This window comes from Tachyglossus aculeatus, chromosome 16 (genome assembly GCF_015852505.1).
Source record: "Tachyglossus aculeatus isolate mTacAcu1 chromosome 16, mTacAcu1.pri, whole genome shotgun sequence".
In the NCBI taxonomy this organism is placed as follows: Eukaryota; Metazoa; Chordata; class Mammalia; order Monotremata; family Tachyglossidae; genus Tachyglossus; species Tachyglossus aculeatus.
The window spans coordinates 1,142,675-1,157,177 of NC_052081.1; the positions used below are offsets into that span (position 1 = coordinate 1,142,675).

The 14,503-nt window shown below is 50.6% G+C and overlaps 1 protein-coding gene across 1 annotated transcript; it reads left to right on the plus strand.

The window, feature by feature from the left end:
* Positions 1 to 1,976: 1,976 nt before the first annotated feature.
* On the plus strand, positions 1,977 to 8,093 carry DUSP12 (dual specificity phosphatase 12). Its single transcript, XM_038757829.1, has 6 exons — positions 1,977 to 2,356; positions 4,340 to 4,453; positions 4,599 to 4,717; positions 4,832 to 4,928; positions 6,756 to 6,942; positions 7,687 to 8,093. Exons 1-6 carry the CDS (start codon positions 1,977 to 1,979, stop codon positions 7,861 to 7,863), a joined length of 1,074 nt encoding a protein of 357 aa, XP_038613757.1. The 3' UTR covers positions 7,864 to 8,093.
* The last annotated feature ends 6,410 nt before the right edge of the window (positions 8,094 to 14,503 follow it).

Consider the following 14,503-nt stretch of genomic DNA (forward strand, 5'->3'; position numbering starts at 1 on the left):
TTATTATTATTATTATTATCCCCATCCTGAAGCAGAACCGTCTGGTCGGTGAGCGGCGCTGCCCCCTAGTGGTGAGAGCCGCGCTGTCGCCCCGATCCCGCCCCTCCGGATCCCGCTCCCGCTGCCCCACCTAGCGGAGGGACCGCGTAGTGCGGGGCGGCGCCCCCAACCCTTACTGAAGAGCTAATTACCGGATTGTTAATAATAATAATAATAATAATAGCATTTATTAAGCGCTTACTATGTGCAAAGCACTGCTCTAAGCGCTGGGGAGGTTACAAGGTGATCAGGTTGTCCCACGGGGGGCTCGCAGTCTTAATCTTAGAGAAGCAGCGTGGCTCAGTGGAAAGAGCCCGGGTTTTGGAGTCAGAGGTCGTGGGTTCAAATCCCGGCTCTGCCAATAGGCAGCTGTGTGACTTTGGGCAAGTCACTTCTCTGGGCCTCAGTTCCCTCATCCGTAAAATGGGAATTAAGACTGTGAGCGCCCCGTGGGACAACCTGATCACCTGATCAAAACCAAACATACAAGCAAAATAAAATGAATAGAATAGATATGTACAAGTAAAATAAATAAATAGAGTAATAAATATGCACAAACATATATGCATATATATTCATTATTCTCTTTTCTCACTGCCTTGTGCAGGATGTTGTTATCTGCCCTACGGCCTTGCATAGATAGGTGTGTAAATTCTCCTTATCTTCTGTTTGGTTTTGTTCTCTGTCTCCCCCATTTAGACTGTGAGCCCACTGTTGGGTAGGGACTGTCTCTATATGTTGCCAACTTGTACTTTCCAAGCTCTTAGTACAGTGCTCTGCACACAGTAAGCGCTCAATAAATACGATTGATGATGATGATAATGAAGCAAAATAAATAAATAAATAGAGTAATAAATATGTACAAACATATACACATATATACAGGTGCTGTGGGGAAGGGAAGGAGGTAAGATGTGGGGGATGGAGAGAGGGACGAGGGGGAGAGGAAGGAGGGGGCTCAGTCTGGGAAGGCCTCCTGGAAGAGGTGAGTGATTCATTCATTCATTCAATCGTATTTATTGAGTGCTTACTGTGTGCAGAGCACTGTACTAAGTGCTTGGGAATTCCAAGTTGGCAACCTATAGAGACGGTCCCTACTCAACAGCGGGCTCACAGTCTAGAAGGGGGAGACAGACAACAAAACAAAACATATAAACCAAATAAAATAGAATATGTACAGGTAAAATAGAGTAATAAATCTATACAAACATATATACATATATACAGGTGCTGTGGGGAGGGGAAGGAGGTACATATGTATACAGGTATATATGCATATATGCTTGTACATATTTATTACTCTATTTATTTATTTTACTTGTACCTATCTATTCTATTTATTTCCTTTTGTTAATATGTTTGGTTTTGTTCTCTGTCTCCCCCTTCTAGACTGTGAGCCCACTGTTGGGTAGAGACCGTCTCTAGATGTTGCCAACTTGTACTTCCCAAGCGCTTAGTACAGCGCTCTACACCCAGTAAGCGCTCAATAAATAGGATCGATTGATTGATTGGAGGGCGTGGCTACGTCGATGGGCGTGGCTACGACGACGGGGCCTTTGGTGGGCGTGGCCACCTCGACGGGCGCGTGTGCGGGGGCCGCGGCGGGCGTGGCTACGTCGATGGGCGTGGCTACGACGATGGGGCCCGTGGTGGGCGTGGCCACCTCGACGGGCGCGTTTGCGGGGCCGCGGTGGGCGTGGCTACCATGACGGGCGTGGTGGGCGTGGCTGCGACGACGGTGCTAGTGGTGGGCGTGGCTACGTTGATGTAGTGGGCGTGGTCACGTCGACGGGCGCAAGCACGTCTGATGGGCGTGGCTACGACGGCAATGTTAGTGGTGGGCGTGGCCGCGTTGACGTGCGCGGCAACGATGACGGGATCCGTGGTGGGCGTGGTCATGACGACGGGCGCGACCGCATTAGATGGGCGTGGCCACGATGACGCGAGTGGGCGTGGTCACATCGACGGACGTGATGACGTGTGGTGGGCGTGGCCACGTCGAGGGGAGTGGCTTTAAAGCCGCGTCCACGTGGGCGCGGGCGTCAGTCCGGCGGGTGGAGCCGATGCGGTCGGACGGTCCGGTGGAGGTGTCCCCGGGGCTGCTCCTCGGCGGGGCGGGGGCGGCGGGGCGGCCGGGGGTCGGGGCGGTGCTCACCGTGTCCGCGGAGGAGCCCGCCGCCCCCGGCCCCCCGGGTCTGCCCGCCCTGTGGCTGCCCCTGAACGACGAGCCCCGCCAGGACCTGCTCAGCAGCCTGGACCGCTGCGCCGCCTTCATCGGGCGGGCCCGGGACGGAGGAGCCACCGTGCTCGTCCGCTGGTCCGTGCGCGGGGGAATTGGGGGGGGGGCCTCCCCACCCACACTGGAATCATCCTCCTCATCATCACGACGGCATTTGCCCAGCGCTTACTATGTGCTAAGCGCTGGGGAAGCGATGCAAGGCGATCAGGTTGCCAATAATAATAATAGGCATTTATTAAGCGCTTACTATGTGCAAAGCACTGTTCTAAGCGCTGGGGAGGTTACAGGGTGATCAGGTTGTCCCACGGGGGGCTCACAGTCTTAATCCTCCCCCGACCCCCCACCGCGCGTCCTGGGAATCCGGCCTGTCCCCATTTATTTATTTATTTTACTTGTACATAGCTATCCTATTTATTTTATTTTTGTTAGTCTGTTTGGTTTTGTTCTCTGTCTCCCCCTTCTAGACTGTGAGCCCGCTGTTGGGTTAGGGACTGTCTCTAGATGTTGCCAGCTTCTACTTCCCAAGCGCTTAGTACGGTGCTCTGCACATAGTAAGCGCTCAATAAATACGATTGATGATGATGATTTATTTTACTTGTACCTATCTATTCTATTTATTTTATGTTGTTAGTCTGTTTGGTTTTGTTCCCTGTCTCCCCCTTCTAGACTGTGAGCCCGCTGTTGGGTAGGGACTTTCTCTAGATGTTGCCAGCTTGTACTTCCCAAGCGCTTAGTACAGTGCTCTGCACATAGTAAGCGCTCAATAAATACGATTGATGATGATGATGATGAATCCCCATTTTACAGATGAGGTCACTGAGGCCCAGAGAAGTGAAGTGACCTGCCCAAGATCACACAGCAGACATGGGGCGGAGTCGGGATACGAACCCGTGACCTCTGACTCCAAAGCCCGGGCTCTTTCCACTGAGCCACGCTGCTTCTCGATCAGTCAGTCGTATTTGTCGAGCGCTCACTGTGTGCAGAGCACTGGACTAAGCGCTTGGGAAGTCCAAGTTGGCAACATACAGAGACGGTCCCTACCCAACAATCAATCAATCAATCGTATTTATTGAGCGCTTAGTATGTGCAGAGCACTGTACTAAGCGCTTAACCAACAGTGGGCTCACAGTCTAGAAGAGGGGCTCACAGTCTAGAGGGATCATGTCTTCCATCTCTATTGGACTCTCCCAAGCTCACAATAAAGTGCTGTGCTTACAGAAGGCTTTCAGTCCATTCTAGTGCTGGCTTGGCCCGTTCAGGGAGATGAAAGCCACATTTTGGAGCCACAGAATAATAATAATAACAATCAATCAATCAATCGTATTTATTGAGCACTTACTGTGTGCAGAGCACTGTACTAAGCACTTGGGAAGTACAAGTAGGCAACATCTAGAGACAGTCCCTACCCAACAGTGGGCTCACAGTCTAAAAGGGGGAGACAGAGAACAAAACCAAACATGCTGACAAAATAAAATAAATAGAATGGATATGTACAAGTAAAATAAATAAATGATAATAATAACATAATGGAATTTTTAAGTACTATGTGGCAGGCACTGGAGTAGATATAAGATAATTGGTTTGGACACAGTCCCTGTTCCACACAGGGCCCAGAGTCTTAGTCCTATTTTACTGAAACAGAGGTAACTGAGGCTCAGAGAAGTAAAGTGACTTGCCCAAGGTCACACAGCAGGCAAGTGGCAGAGCTGTGATTAGAACCCAGGCCTTTCTGACTCCCAGGCTCCTGCTCTGTCCCCTGTGTTGTTATATTTTACTCTCCCAAATGCTAAGTACGGTGCTGTGCACATAATAAGTGCTCACTAAATACCATTGACTGACTGGATCTGGATCTTCTAGACTCTAAGCCCACTGTTGGGTAGGGACCGTCTCTATATGTTGCCAACTTGTACTTCCCAAGTGCTTAGTACAGTGCCCTGCACACAGTAAGCGCTCAGTAAATACGATTGATTGATTGATTGGATGAACCAAGACCAAGGACAGCGGGGAACGCTATTTCCCTCCTCGTCCTTCCACGTGAAAGGGTCGGTTTCCCTCTTCCAGCCATGCAGGGGTCAGTCGGAGCGTGGCCGTGGTGACCGCCTTCCTCATGAAGACGCAGCAGCTCAGCTTCGAAGAGGCCTACGCCAGGGTTCGGGCCGTGAGACCCCAGGCCAAGTGAGTTTGAGGTTGGGCCCCCGGGGGTGACGGAGCCTCCCCAAAGTCCTGGTGGGGGGAGCTTTGGTCCCGAGACGTCGGGCTCTGCTCTCGTTCTCCCTCGTCTCCTCAGGCCCCGGTGACCACCGTCGGCCTGTCGTTTCAGAATGAACGAGGGCTTTGAAGAGCAGCTGAAGCTATATGAGGCCATGGGCTGTCAAGTGGACACTTCCAGCGTAATTTACAAGCAGTATCGTCTGCAAAAGGTCACGGAGAAATACCCTGGTGAGGCTGATTTTTAACCTTGGGAGATTTCTTTCCCCATCCCGGGGTGGCGGGGATGCAGCGCCCAGCAGTTTGACGTTGGACGGGTGAAGCCGCTTGCTTTGCCCCCTGCAGAGCTGCGGAATTTGCCTCGGGAAGTATTTGCAGCCGACCCAAATGCCGAATCCCCAGGTCTGAGAGCGGAGACCCTCTACAGATGTAGAAAGTGCAGGTAAAACCCTTTATCATGCCATAATCAATCAATCAATCCGATCATATTTACTGAGCGCTCGCTGTGTGCCGAACACTGGACTGAGCATGTGGGAGAGTACATTATAACAGAATTGGTAGACACGTTCCTGTTTACAACACGCTTAAAGTCTAGAGGGAGAGACATTACTAAATAAATAGATTGTGGATATGCACACAAGTGCTGAGGGATGAGGGAAGGATAATAATAATAATAATAATAATGATGGCATTTGTTAAGCGCTTACTATGTGCAAATCACTGTTCTAAGCGCAAAGGATGAATAAAGGGTACAAATCCAAGTGCAAGGGTAACACAGAGGAGAGTGGGAGAAGAGGAAATAAGGGCCATGGAGACTTTTACGTGGCCTCCGGTTGGAAGCTGATACTTTTTCACTGATAATAAAGACAGTATTTACTGTGTGCCCAGCACTGATGCAAGATAATCAGACTTGGAGCTCACAGTCTAAGCAGGGAGAGAGGACAGGTATTTTATCCCCTTTTACGGATGAGGAAGCTGAGGCACAGAGAGTTTCACTGTCTTGCCTGAGGTCACACAGCAGACGTGATGGAGCCAGACAAAGAATCCCCGTCTCTTGACAGTGCGGTTTCCTAAGCAAAGTGGAAACTCTGGGTACAATCGAAGGGCGTAGGCTCAAAACTGTTGATTAGAGTCAAATGAGGTATTGGGGCTCGGGATAAATTTGTCCCGGTAGTCACAGTACTAGTAGTGGTATATACTGGATATGCACTCACTGGTGTAAGCGCTTGGGAAAGCAAACAGAAGCTTGAGACCTGTTTCCCACCTTCAGGGAGCTTCCAATCTAATGAGCTGTAAGGAAAGAAGCAGCATGGCCTAAGGGAGGATCTGAGTTTTAATTTCAGCTCCGCTGCTTCACTGCAGTGTGATCTTGGGCAAGAAACTTCACTTCTCTGTGCTTCAGTTCCCTCATCAATAAAATGAGGATTGAGACTGTGAGCCCCGTAGGGAAGAGGGACTGTGTCTAACCCGATCCACCCCAGCACTTAGTACAGTTCTGGAACATAGTAGGCACTTAACAAATACCACAATTATTATTAGCACAGACCTCGGAGTCAAAAGGACCTGGGAACTAATCCGGGCTCTGCCACTTGTCTGCCGTGTAATCTTGGGCAAGTCACTTCACTTTTCAGTGCCTCAGTTTCCTCACCTGTAAAATAGGGATTAGGACCGTGAGCCCCATTTGGGACAGGGACTGTGTCCAACCTGATTAGCTTGTATCACTACCCCGGCGCTTAGAACAGTGCTTGGCACATAGTAAACCCTAAGCAATACCATAAAAAATGGAGGGGGGGGGGGTGTCCATCAGAGTCAGGTACAGGGAACCGGAGGATGCTCTCGTTGATTCATTCGATAGTATTTTTTGAGCTCTTACTGTGTGCAGAGCACTGTACTAAGCGCTTGGAAAGTACAATTCGGCAACAATCCTGTTGGTCATCCAGGATTGGCACAAGACTCAATCGGAAGCTCCTTGAGGACAGTCAGTCATATTTATTGAACGCTTACTGTGTGCAAAGCACTATACTAAGCGCTTGGGAGAGTAGCATATAACAATATTGCAGACACATTCCCTGCCCACAGTCTAGAGGGAATGTGTGTTTTCTCCCGCATGCTCAGTAAGGCACTTAGTCCTCAGTCGGCACTCACTTAAGACCACCGACTGACCAGCTGGGGTCTTTTGGTTGGTGGATGTCCTAGGCCCCTGGTCACCAGTGGGCCCACACACCTTTTCGTGTCCGTCTGTCCGTCCACGTGTCTGTGGCGGTCGCAGGCGGGCCCTGTTTCGCAGCTCTAGCATTTTGGGGCACCCCGGCGGCAGCGGGGCCGTGGCCTTTGCCCACAAGAAGAAGACGCCAGTCTACCTGCCGGACAGGGCGGGCCCCGTCTCTTGCACGTCGCACTTCGTGGAGCCGGTGCAGTGGATGGAGGCCGCGCTGCTCGGGGTGATGGATGGACAGGTGAGGGCAGCGGGCCCTGCCTCCACTCCCCCCCACCCCCCAAATACGTGCCTCCGCTCCACCAGCCTCCTGGACCTCCCCCGCAACCTCCCCACAGCCCCTCCGCCAAGGCCCCCCGTCCCATCTCTCTCCCACTCAATTCCTGAACCCCCGGAAGAATCGTCTGCCCGTGCCCTCTGCCAGCCTGCCTGGCACCGGGCCCTATTTTCCAGCCGGCCCAGCCCCTTGGCCACTCCTCAGCCACACTGCCCACTGAGCCCTTCTCCGAGCTCTGGTCCCTCTCCCGGCCACCTCCAGCCCCGCTGCCTCCAAGGGAGGAACAGGGGTCGGGCTGCCGCCCATCTCTGGGGCAGTTCTTTCGCCCCGGTTCCACTCCTCCATCGGGCTGGGTCCGTTAATCTCTCAAATGGTTAAATGGGAGCGGCAGGCGGCTAGCCTCTGCCCTCCCTCCCCGGCCATCGCCGTGGGTCACGAGGGTCCTCAGGACGCTCGGCTCCTCGGAAGAAAGCGTCTGCTGCCTCGGAAGCCCGAACGTTGGCCCTGGCCCTGTGACCCTGAAGTTCTTGGCAGACAAGGGCCATTTGCCTTCCCAGCTCCTGGGGCTGGGGGCCCTTCCTGGGTGGGGAAACCAAGGCAGAAGTGCTCCCGCCTTGGATGCTGGAAACCTCACGACTCTGGCTCCCAGGGTGAGGCCGGGGTCCTGGGATCCGTCTCTGAGTGCCAACTCCCTACTCCGCCTTTCAGCTGCTGTGCCCCAAGTGCGGCGCCAAGCTGGGCTCCTTCAGCTGGTGCGGGGAGCGGTGTTCCTGCGGCTCCTGGGTCACGCCCGCCTTCCAGGTCCACAAGAACCGTGTGGACGAGGCCAGGGCACTGCCCGCTCGGGGCCCACCCGCCGGGAGCCCCGGAGCCTGCCCGCCTTGAGGGCTCGGTGCCGAGGGGCCCGCACAGACTTTGGATCGTCACCATCGAGGGGCATTGGGTTGAATTGGACTCCCGTGGGGGTGCGGAGAGGTAGACTTGATACCTCAGCACTGCCCTCCTACCTTGGCTCCCTCCCGCGTTCCCAGTGAAACAGGCTCCGGGGTTCTCTCTCCCTGCCCCGGGCCACCCGCCAAGTTTTGGTTTCACGTAAAAACTCTGAAATTTCCAAATCCGCCTCCACTGTGTCCGTGGGTCCTAAATTCTCGCCGGGGAAATGGTGAGGCTCGGTCTTGGGAGGGCGACGGTGGTTGAAGCTCCCTGGGTCCATATGACAATGACAATAATAATAATGATTGTGGTATTTGTTAAGTGCTTACTGCGTGCCAACCACCAAACTAAGTGCTGGGGTAGAGACAAGGTACTTGGGTCCCACATGGGGCTCACATTCTAAGTAGGAGGGAGACAAGGGATTGAATTCCCATTTTGCAGATGAGGGAACTGACGAAGTGAAATGACTCGTCCGAGGTCATGTAGCGGACAATTGGTGGAACTGGGATCAGAACCCAGGTCCTCTTAACTCCCAGGCCTGTGCTCTCTCTGCTAGGCTGCATTTCTTTTTGTGTCTTCATGTCCAGCTGGGAGAGGGTGGGGCAGGGTGGGCCCCCCAAGTTTCCTGCTGTGCTGCTGACATCCCACTCCATCTTCCCTCGCCCCCCAAGGGTGGGGCCCCTCCCTCCAGCCTTCTCCCCTGGTCTGGACCAGCTGACTGGGGTTGGGGGGATGGGGGTCGTGCCGCCCATCGCCCCTCTTCCCCCGCCCCACAGCTGGGGCCAGTTCTGCCTCGGGGGAGGAAGGAGAAGCAGCGTGGCTCAGTGGAAAGAGCCTGGGTGTTGGAGGCAGAAGTTATGGGTTCAAATCCCAGCTCCGCCACTTGTCAGCTGTGTGACTTAGGCCAAGACACTTCACTTCTCTGGGCCTGTTACCTCATCTGTAAAATGGGGATGAAGACTGTGAGCCCCCCCGTGGGACATCCTGATCACCTTGTAATTTCCCCAGGGCTTAGAACAGTGCTTTGCACATAGTAAGCGCTTGATAAAAGCCATCATTAAGGGGGCAGGCGAAGCAGAAAGGAGGGTTGGATGGGGCAGGGTACTGAGATGAGCGGCTGTTATGGCTCGTGGTCACGTGTCTGCGTGTGTCCCCGAGGTCGCATTGCTGTAGCCCACGTTCCGCCTTTCCCCATGTCAGGCCGCTGCACCTTTGTTCGCGTGTTCCCAGGGTGGGGCTCCTGAGGCCCCCGATCACGTGTCCCACATGTGTGTCTATGTCAGTCGTATTTATTGAGCACTTACTGTGTGCAGAGCACTGTATTAAGCTCTTGGGAGAGGACAGTAGAGCAATATAACAGACACATTTCCTGCCCAGGCACCAGCAGGCTCCAGGGAGTCCGGGAGCTGCACCGTCCGACTTCCCCCCCATCCATCCAACCTTGGAAGAGCAAAGGGATCTGTTGGTCCCTCACCCCTCGGAAGCCGCCCTCATCCCCAGTGGGCAACCCAGGCCCCGGCTCCAGAGGGTACCATCAGTTCACGGGCCAGCGAACCCCAGCTCACTTTTCCAGTGGTCTAGAGGAGAGATCACGGGCCTGGGAGTTCTAATCCTGAGTCTACCATCATCATCATCAATCGTATTTATTGAGCGCTTACTGTGTGCAGAGCACTGTACTAAGCGCTTGGGAAGTACAAGTTGGCAACATATAGAGACAGTCCCTACCCAGCAGTGGGCTCACAGTCTAGAAGGGGGAGACAGAACCAAACCAAACATACTAACAAAATAAAATAAATAGAATAGATATGTACAAGTAAAACAGTAATAAATATGTACAAACATATATACAATATACAACCAACAGTATTGTCTGAGAGCTTAACTGCTCTACTGGGCACCTACTTACTATGTGCAAAGCCCCATGGTAGGGAACATGTCTGCTAGCTATGTTTTATTTTCCCAGGTGCTTAGTATAGTGTCTGCACACTGCTGTGTGACCTTGGGCAAGTCACTTCACTTTGCCTCAGCTCCCTCCTCTGTAAAATGGGGATTAAGTCCGTGAGCCCCATCTGGGACATGGACTGTGTCCAACCTGATTAGCTTTTATTTATCCCAGTGCTTAGTACATCTGGCACACAGTAAGCGCTTAAATACCATTTGAAAAACAAAAAGGGTTGCCGGGGAGGGGGTGGAGGGTAACGTTTTGCCGCCTGCGTGCTCGGAGTGTGTGCCGTCACTGTGCTATGTGCGTTGTAGGTGTGTGATCTGTGTTGTGGGTCGTGTGGCTTGGGAGCACCCCTCTCTGACCGGCAGCTCCGAACCGAGACGTGCAGGAGCCTGGACCTGCTGAGAACAGCAAGGTGTTTCCTCCAATTCTGGATCTTCGTGGGTGAGAATCGGGGCTTTTCCAGATCCTGTGACCTACAAACAGAGTGCTGAGATGATGAGAGTGGGGAATTCCCAGCCCAGGCCGATGACAGGCCTGCAGTCTGCTAACAGGAAACCACTCATGATGCAATCGAACACGTAGATTTCCACTGGACTCCTTGCCCCGGTGAAATTGGAGAAGAGCTTCTTTCAGGAGCTCAAGTCTGGAACCTTTTGGGTTCCTCGGAGGGGTGGGGGTGGGAGTGATTTGGGAAAAAGTGAGTTTTACTACATATGGCTGTTTGGGGGCAAGGCAGACACCATTTGGAAATCGGCGTGACAATGTTTCTTCCATAACCAATCATCAGTCAATCAATCAATCAATCGTATTGATTGAGCGCTTACTGTGTGCAGAGCACTGTACTAAGCGCTTGGGAAGTACAAGTTGGCAACATATAGAGACAGTCCCTACCCAACAGTGGGCTCACAGTCTAGAAGGGGGAGACAGAGAACAAAACCAAACATACTAACAAAGTAAAATAAATAGAATAGATATGTACAAGTAAAATAAATAAATAGAGTAATAAATATGTACAAACATATATATAATATGCAACCAACAATATTGTCTGAGAACTTAACTGCTCTACTGGGCACCTACTTACTATGTGCCAAGCCCCATGGTAGGGAACGTGTCTGCTAGCTATGTTTTATTTTCCCAGGTGCTTAGTATAGTGTCTGCACACTGCTGTGTGACCTTGGGCAAGTCACTTCTCTGTGCCTGTTACCTCATCTGTGACAGACTGTGAGCCCACTGTTGGGTAGGGACCGTCTCCATATGTTGCCAACTTGTACTTCCCAAGCGCTTAGTACAGTGCTCTGCACACAGTAAGTGCTTGATGAATATGATTGATAGATTGATCTGTAAAATAGGGATTAAGACTGTGAGCCCCAAGTGGGACAGAGATTGTATCCAACCTGATTACCTTGTATCTACCACAGTGTATAGAACAGTGCTTGGCACGTAGTAAGCGCTTAGCAAATACTATTACCTTGAATCTACCCCAGTGCTTAGAACAGTGCGTGGCCCATAGTAAGTGCTTAACAAATACCCCCCACCCAACAAAGTAAGCAGTCAAATACCATCATCATCATCATCATCATCAATCGTATTTATTGAGCGCTTACTGTGTGCAGAGCACTGGACTAAGCGCTTGGGAAGTACAAATCGGCAACATATAGAGTCAGTCCCTACCCAACAGTGGGCTCACTGATGGATTGTTGGACACCCTCTGTGTTCAGATGTACTGGACGCCTACTACATGCCGAGTGCTGTGGCAGGGTCCTGCTGTGTTCAGGGTATGAGAAGCAGCGTGGCTTAGTGGAAAGAGCCCGGGCTTGGGAGTTGGAGGTCATATAGAAAGGATCCCTACCCAACAGCAGGCTCAAGTCTAGAACTTGCACTTCCCAAGTGCTTAGTCCAGTGCTCTGCACACAGTAAGCGCTCAACAAATACAATTGAATGAATGGACTGTGAGCCCACTGTTGGGTAGGGACCGTCTCTATATGTTGCCAAATTGTACTTCCCAAGCACTTAGTCCAGTGCTCTGCACACAGTAAGCACTCAACAAATACGATTGAATGAATGGACTGTGAGCCCACTGTTAGGTAGGGGCCGTCTCTATCTGTTGCCAAATTGTACTTCCCAAGTGCTTAGTCCAGTGCTCTGCACACAGTAAGCGCTCAGCAAATACGATTGAATGAATGAATAGACTGTGAGCCCACTGTTGGGTAGGGACCGTCTCTATATGTTGCCAAACTGTACTTCCCGAGTGCTTAGTCCAGTGCTCTGCACACAGTAAGTGCTCAACAAATACGATTGAATGAATATACTGTGAGCCCACTGTTGGGTAGGGACTGTCTCTATATCAATCAATCAATCGTATTTATTGAGTGCTTACTGTGTGCAGAGCACTGTACTAAGCGCTTGGGAAGTCCAAGTTGGCAACATATAGAGACGGTCCCTACCCAACAGCGGGCTCACAGTCTAGAAGGGGGAGACAGAGAACAAAACAAAACATATTAACAAAATAAAATAAATAGAATAGATATGTACAAGTAAAATAAATAGAGTAATAAATCCGTACAAACATATACACAGGTGCTGTGGGGAGGGGGAGACAGAGAACAAAACAAAACATATTAACAAAATAAAATAAATAGAATAGATATGTACAAGTAAAATAAATAGAGTAATAAATCCGTACAAACATATACACAGGTGCTGTGGGGAGGGGACGGAGGGGCTCAGCCTGGGAAGGCCTCCTGGAGGAGGTGAGCTCTCAGTAGGGCCAAGTGTTGCCAAACTGTAATAATAATGATAGCATTTATTAAGCACTTACTATGTGCAAAGCACTGTAATAAGCGCTGGGGGTTACAACAAGGTGATCAGGTTGTCCTACAGGGGGGCTCACAGTCTTCATCCCCATTTTACAGATGAGGGAACTGAGGCCCAGAGAAGTGAAGTGACTTGCCCAAAGTCACACAGCTGACAGTTGGCGGAGCTGGGGTTTGAACCCATGACCTTTGACTCCAAAGCCGGGGCTCTTTCCGCTGAGCCACGTACTTCCCAAGTGCTTAGTCCAGTGCTCCGCACACAGTAAGCGCTCAATAAATACGATTGAATGAATGAATGCCATCATTATTATATATGTTTGTACATATATGTATATATGTTTGTACATATTTCTTACTCCATTTATTTATTTATTTTACTTGTACATATCCTATTTATTTTATTTTGTTAGTATGTTTGGTTTTGTTCTCTGTCTCCCCCTTCTAGACTGTGAGCCCACTGTTGGGTAGGGACCGTCTCTATATGTTGCCAACTTGTACTTCCCAAGCGCTTAGTCCAGTGCTCTGCACACAGTAAGCGCTCAATAAATACGATTGATGATGATGATGATGCTTTATTTTATTTTGTTAGTATGTTTGGTTTTGTTCTCTGTCTCCCCCTTTTAGACTGTGAGCCCACTGTTGGGTAGGGACCGTCTCTAGATGTTGCCAATTTGGACTTCCCAAGCGCTTAGTCCAGTGCTCTGCACACAGTAAGCGCTCAATAAATACGATTGATTGATTGATCGATCATTCTTCTTCCCTTCTCCACAGCACCTGTATATATGTATATATGTTTGTACATATTTATTACTCCATTTATTTATTTATTTATTTTACTTGTACATATCTATTCTATTTATTTTATTTTGTTAGTATGTTTGGTTTTGTTCTCTGTCTCCCCCTTCTAGACTGTGAGCCCACTGTTGGGTAGGGACTGTCTCTAGATGTTGCCAACTTGGACTTCCCAAGCGCTTAGTCCAGTGCTCTGCACATAGTAAGCGCTCAATAAATACGATTGATGATGATGATGATGATTTATTTTATTTTGTTTGGTTTTGTTCTCTGTCTCCCCCTTCTAGACTGTGAGCCCGCTGTTGGGTAGGGACCGTCTCTATGTGTTGCCAACTTGTACTTCCCAAGCGCTTAGTCCAGTGCTCTGCCCACAGTAAGCGCTCAATAAATACGATTGATGATGTTGATGATTTATTTTATTTTGTTAGTATGTTTGGTTTTGTTCTCTGTCTCCCCCTTCTAGACTGTGAGCCCGCTGTTGGGTAGGGACCGTCTCTATGTGTTGCCAACTTGTACTTCCCAAGCGCTTAGTCCAGTGCTCTGCCCACAGTAAGCGCTCAGTAAATACGATTGATGATGTTGATGATTTATTTTATTTTGTCAGTATGTTTGGTTTTGTTCTCTGTCCCCCCCTTCTAGACTGTCTCTAGATGTCGCCAGCTTGTACTTCCCAAGCGCTTAGTGCTGTGCTCTGTACACAGTAGGCGCTCAATAAATACGATTGATTGATTGATTGTGTGTCTGTCTCTGAGTGTGTGTGTGTGTTTGTGTGTGTGTTCATTCATCCAATCGTATTTACTGATTCCCCCTTCTAGACTGTGAGCCCGCTGTTGGGTAGGGACCGTGTCTCTATGTGTTGCCAACTTGGACTTCCCAAGCGCTCAGTCCAGTGCTCTGCCCACAGTAAGCGCTCAATAAATACGATATTGATTGATCGATCATGGTCATTATGGTGCGGTTGGGTGGGAGGGCCGGCAGGGGGCGTGTGCGGGCCGAGCTGATTGGTGGGGGCGGCGGCGCCCTCTGGCGGCGGGAG

What these genes read in the sequence shown, in the direction of transcription:
- DUSP12 (XM_038757829.1), top strand. Translation starts at nt 1,977, where the DNA reads ATGACGCGAGTGGGCGTGGTCACATCGACGGACGTGATGACGTGTGGT. An exon ending in GCCACCGTGCTCGTCCGCTG is followed by an intron (nt 2,357 to 4,339) that starts GTCCGTGCGCGG and finishes TCCCTCTTCCAG; the next exon opens with CCATGCAGGGGTCAGTCGGA. An exon ending in TACAGATGTAGAAAGTGCAG is followed by an intron (nt 4,929 to 6,755) that starts GTAAAACCCTTT and finishes TGGCGGTCGCAG; the next exon opens with GCGGGCCCTGTTTCGCAGCT.